This window comes from Corvus brachyrhynchos, unplaced genomic scaffold, assembly GCF_000691975.1.
Source record: "Corvus brachyrhynchos isolate BGI_N302 unplaced genomic scaffold, ASM69197v1 scaffold52, whole genome shotgun sequence".
NCBI classification, from domain to species: Eukaryota; Metazoa; Chordata; class Aves; order Passeriformes; family Corvidae; genus Corvus; species Corvus brachyrhynchos.
Window position 1 is genome coordinate 296,756 of NW_008237221.1, and position 5,953 is coordinate 302,708.

Sequence of the window (5,953 nt, forward strand, 5' to 3'; positions counted from 1 at the left end):
GAATCCCGGTGCGGGGAGACCCCGTCCTGCCCTGCCTGCTGCCATCCCCCCTCCGCCGCTCCTTGGAGAGTCGTGCCCGAAGCCCAACTTTCCAGCCCGCCCGCCGGCCCCAGCATGAACCAGACGGCCGGGGTGAGCAACCACGTCCGCTGCTCCGGCAAGGGCTCCAAGGTAAGAGCGGCCGGGGGTCCGCCCCGCGGGGAGCGGGGCTCGCTGGGCTGCGTGGCGGCGGGGATACCTGGTCCCCCCTCCTCGGCTCCCGGTCCCCAAACCTATAGCTGAGAGCGTGTCCCCCCGGCCCCGGGAAGCAGCCTCTGCTCTCCCCGCTAGCCCATCGCTTGGCGAAGTTCAGCATCTCTCCCCGGCTCCCGCCGCCGCCCGGGGCGTGGAGCCGCCTCCCCGCAGGGTGCTGGGGCACGGATGGCTCTGGATGGCTCTCCGTCCCTCCGCGCAGGGGTGACCCCTTCGGGCTGCGAGCCGGGCGGGTGCTGGACCGGGCGCTCAGGGTGCTGTAGCCTCACAGCTTCAAGTGCTGGAACGGTCGGAACTCGTGCACCTGCTTCAAACGGGATAAAATGCTTTGAAGGTAAGGGTTTGTGGTGGAGTGGAACGTGGGATCAGGTACAGCTTCATCTACTGCTTTTACTTCTTGCCGCGGTGTGTTTGCATAGCCAGAATTAAAAATAAATAGCTGAGATTAAACACGTTATTGTGCACTCTGCTGAATTCAATCGAAATGTAACTGGGTGCTTGCAGCTCATCCAGGTCAAATTTGCATTAATGTTTTTATGTAGTGATGAACATAGCCCTTACATCTACACAACTACTTTATGTTGCAGAGTATCAATGCTCTAAAGGCAGATGCATGTGCCCTCTTACAGACAATTCTGCTGATGTTGTTCTTCTGCAACTCTTTGAAGTGTTTCTCTCCGTTTATTTATTTATTTATTTATTTATTTATGTTTCTCTGTTATGGTGGACACACCACCCTCCCCAAGATTTCACATGCTTTTTGGGGCTAGTATTTGGTAGAGAGATATGATTCTATAATACCTAATGGGATGCACCCTAAAGAAATGCAAAATTTACCTTTCACTGGAAGTGGTGCTGTGCTAACTTTTTTTAGATTTTATTTTACCTCCTAACACTGGCGTCCTGTTCCATCCTCTAGACTTGGTGTTGCGGTGTTGTTTGAGATCCTGGTGCTGCTGCTGCTCACCTGGTTGTATACTTCATGCCTAGTTAGTGCAGACCTGACTCTACAAACTCTCAGGCACACAGATTTACTTCGTACCTCCCCTTCTGTGAAGTTAATACAGTTGTTCCTCCTTTTCTCATATAGTGTTTTTAGGGTTAAACCCACTAGTCATAAGGCTGTGTGAGTATTAAAAGATGCAACATGATGAGGGCTGCGGAAGTAAACAAACAGATTAGATGAGTCTGCTGAAATTATTTACTTGGCTCCATGACTAATCATATATTTGAAGTTGAACCCATACCTAAGCTCTTTGCATAATTCAAGGACCTTAAATTAAAGGTCCTCTGGATCTTGCCTGTAATTTCAATGTTGGGCCTCCTTCCTTTGCACTTTCTGGTTTTCTTTGAGTTTTGGGTTGAACAGCTAAGGTTATTGCATATCAGTAATAATTTATTCTACCAAGCTGCTGACCTAATACTTTAATGCAGAAGAGAGATTGGACGCAAATGTGTATATTCTTAGCACATGATAATTGATACATTTTTATTTGCCTTGAGGCATTTTCGTCTCATTTTCAAATGCTGTAGGATGTGGATATTTTTTCCACAGGAAATAAATACAATTTTTTCAAGTCATAAGTTTGAAATTATTGATGGTTTCAGGATTTAATTAAAACACAGAAAGCTCCATGCATGACTGATTTAGTTTCAAGGAAACCTTGCAGAGTTCAGAAACAAGAGTTTATCAAATGGGGCTGAAAAGTCAAGTAACTGATTGGTAAGAGGTCTCTGATGGAGTAGACAGGAGGCAGAATAGCCAAGTTTTTTGTGACTCTGACTTCTAAAGCATAGAAATTAGAAATGCTGGTGAGATGTTTAATATCTGTGTTTCATTTGTTTGGAGTTTTTTTCTGAACAACAACCAAACAAACAAAACCTCAATGATAAACAAAACACAGAACCACAAACGGGATTTGTCTGACTTTTCTAATCTCCTAACTTTTGAACTCGCAGCCAATTTTAACCAAAATTGACAGAATAAGAGTAATGTTGTGTCAGGTTGCTACAAGTGTCATGGAAATCAATTGTTTAATAGAGAAGGACTATTTAATACCTGAGTAGAGGAAGAAGCAGGGAGAAATCTGTCCCACCCTGTCCCAGCACCTCAGTCAGCACATGGCTGTTGCTACAACAGCATCTGCCCTTCATAGGCTGTGCAAAGATTGGGAGGGAATGAGAGAAAGGAAAAAGCACAGAAGGAACTCCAGAAGAACTGAAAGTTTGTGGAGGAAAAGAGGCAGCCATGGGTGAGGGCTGGGGTCTTCCCAAGGGGGAGTGCGTTGAGCAAGTAATTAATCATAAATCAAACACTTTGTTTTCACAGCTGAATAAACAACCTGTTAGGGTTTTTTTCCTCCCCCCAAAAAAGTTGTTATGATGTGTCAACTCCAATGCCAACTCACTGAGGTAAGGTCACTCTTCTTCCTGGCTTCTTCTGAGTTTCCCTCTTGCTAGGCAATGGGCACTTAGACTTCACATTTCTTTTGCAAGATTTACAGCTTTGCTCAGTTGTGGTGAGCAAGGGAGGTAGCATTTTAAAGGAGGGATACAATTAAAGCCCTTAAGTAGATGGGCTTGTTTGTAATTCCAAACTCTAGTAATGCATGCCCACTAAAAGGTGTCTATATTTTTAACATTTCTATGTAATGTTTTTTAGCTGTTTCTAACCAAGAGCTAGAAGCTCTAAGCCACTCATGAGTGCTATTGAAATACTGATTTATTGTCTAGAGAGAACTATTTTTGAGAAATAGTTTGTGTACATACAGCTTCTAATGCTCTTTTTTCTGCCTGTGACTAATCCCTTTGCCTTTCCTAAGACAATTTGTGGGAGGAAGGCAAGAGGATTCACCCCAATGCTGTAATGAAAAGCTATGTCACAGGAAGATTTCTGATGTGTTGAGGTGGTTGGGGTGGTGAGCAGCCCGAGTCTGTACAAAACCCACCCACCCTTTTTGTGTGGGCTGGGAGCAGGCTTTGACTCTGGTTAAGGAAGTGCACTTTACTGCAAAGTCACTCAGATCCTGCCAGAAAAATTTGGGGGTCAGTTCCAAGCTGTCACATTTTGACAGATTTCTTGAAGCAATTAATGAGGGCTAAGTCCATATGGGGACTCAGGCTTTTCAACAGTGCATGTTTCAGCTCCTGGTTTTTGGCTTTTATTCAGCAGCTCAAAGCCCCACACCAACCAATACAAGACAGAAATTGTGTCTTGAATTTAGCTTCTTTTCTTAAATTAATACCAAGGAAGACACTGTGAGAAGGCACTTTGTTTCTTGTTGGGGCTCCCAAATTCATCTGTCTTCAGGGAGGAAAATCAACAGAAATCATTTGGGGTAACTTCTTTCTTTAGAAGCTATACTTGGGGTCCTTCATCTGAGGACCATCCCTGTCCTCACCCAGTGAGAAAGGAAGTGTCCCATGGAGCAGGATCTGTGGATCTGGTGTCCTTCTAAGTGTCGAAGAGGATTCAGAGACCCATCAGCTTCCATTCTTTTAGGGACTGTTGTACCCATCAGGAGACAGGCTGCTCCATAGCAGGAGCCCTCCCTTCTCTCCTTTTGCAGAAGGGCCAGAGCAGAGTTCAGGGCTGTTCTTTGGAGTCAGTAGGATGGAAGCTCACAGTGTCTCCTGTCTCTTTATTTTAGATGAAAATGCCTTTAGCCAAACCATTGGTTGACATGCACAATTTGGAGGGTACAGTCTAAACCCCCAGCTCTGTACAGTAACCTCAGCAGCACATCAGGACATGTTGTTTGGCACAACCCTGCTGCTATTCAGTCTCTTCCAACTTCTCTCTGACTGTCTTTTTGAACAATTGCAGCTGTTTTAGCTGTTTTGTGTGGAGCTCAGTCTTGGACGTTGTCAGTGCATGTCTTCTGGATCAGCTTTCCCTAATCCGATCCCCGTTGTCCCATGAGATGTCAGTCCAGCTCCTTTGCCATCCTCATATGCAGTTTATGGCACCACTGATGAATATCCAAACTGATTATGTGTTTGGAGGGTTGATTATGTGTTTATTAGACATTTGTATCTTTATTTTGTGGAGCCAGGCTTTAACCTCTTCCTGATTCCAATCCTCATGTGTGGATGGGAGACAAGTGTTTTCCTGCCTCAACAGCAGTGATGAGAATCCCTCAGGCTGTATAGTAAAATGAAACAAAGCTGAACTAAACCTGAGAAAATGGGGCTTGTTTCCATCATGGATTTTGTTGGTGTCAACACACGACACACATTTTGGACTGTAAAACATACTAAAAAACCAATTTTCCTCTCTCGGTGTTATTTACGTAAGCATTAAAAAAAGCTTGCTGAAACAAAGTTAGGACATCCACCTGAATAACTGCAACCTCACTTTTAATCACCAATGATGAATGCTCAAGGATAACAGCAAATCATTTGGACAGATTATTTTTTTTCTTTCCTTTTAAAGGAGAAACAATTGTCTGAATTAGCAGTATTGGTATGTAAGAATGTGGGTATGAAAACAACTCAATGCAGTAATGTAATGTGTTTGTTAAAGTACACTCAATTAAGCTGAATTGAAAATGCATTTCTGATTGTACCCCTGGTTTCTCTCTCTTATTGTTTTGAAAAGTACAAATTTAACCTAGGAGAAAAACAAACTGCTGATGTAGGGTGTTCTGGCTGCCCTGATCTAAAGGGATGGTGCAACTTTTGTACAGCTGTGGGCAAGAGGTCCATAATATCCTTTTAACAGATTTTGAGGGAGTTTGTTTTTATAGTTTATTCCTTAAACGATTAATAAGAGATTATTGCATCTACACTGGGTAAATCCAATTATCTTCTCTTTTACATGAACTATTCGCCTCATATGAATTCCACTGATTTCAATTGAATTACTGCTTATTTATGTTGGTTTAATTGCAGAGAGATTCAATACCTCCAAAGTTATGGAAGCAGTAGAGGCACAGCATTTCTAGGACTCTTGGATGCAGAAAATTAAGATAAGGAGGTTGTGCTGGCTCTTCTGTGTTACTGCTGAAGTGGAAATGAGTTCAGCTTTTCTTGCACATTGTATTTTACTGTGAGTGGTAAGTTACCCTGCATGGGCACAGCTAAGCAGTGCATTTTTGAGTTGCCCAATTTTAGTGCTCTAGTGGGAATTCAAGGTTGACTTCCACACCTAATAAGTATTAAGTAGGACTTGATGTAGCTACCAGGGTGTTAAAACATAATCAGTCAGCTACCTCCAAAATCCAGGCTTACTCAGAGGGCAGTGGCTTAGAAATTACACTTCCAACTCAAAACATCAACCTTCCTGAGTAGTCTGATATAGCACTGCATGAGAGACACAGACAAGATCAGTGCCCCATCCTGCTGCATGTTGTGACCCCACACAGACAGAAATGGCTTGGCCTTCAGCATGTTTATGGTTTAAGCTGACATTAAGGAGCAAAAAGCTGGGAGAATGGGAGAATTACTCTGGTTTTGCAGGCAGTGAAGTGCCAGGAGTAAGCCACCAAACATACCAAGCAGAAGAGAATAATAACAATCTCAAATTCTGTGAAAATTTCAGACTAGGTAGAGATTACAGACTGAAGTTGAGCTTTTCTGCCATAGAAAAAAAGGCAATGCTAATCACTGTCCATTTAAGAGCCAGCAGGCTCATCAGCATGTGCTCCCCATATCCCAGCAGCATATCCCTTTCTGTGAAGCATGTTATCCCTTGCCCAGG

The 5,953-nt window shown here is 43.5% G+C and overlaps 1 protein-coding gene across 1 annotated transcript in view; it reads left to right on the forward strand.

Moving 5' to 3' along the window:
• The first annotated feature begins 6 nt into the window (after positions 1–6).
• The window catches only part of DPP6 (dipeptidyl peptidase like 6), a 540,742-nt gene continuing 534,795 nt past the window's right edge, over positions 7–5,953 (forward strand). The window contains exon 1 of the mRNA XM_017728903.1: positions 7–171. Coding sequence (XP_017584392.1) covers positions 115–171 — 57 coding nt within the window. The 5' untranslated portion in view covers positions 7–114. The remainder of the gene's footprint in view (positions 172–5,953) is intronic.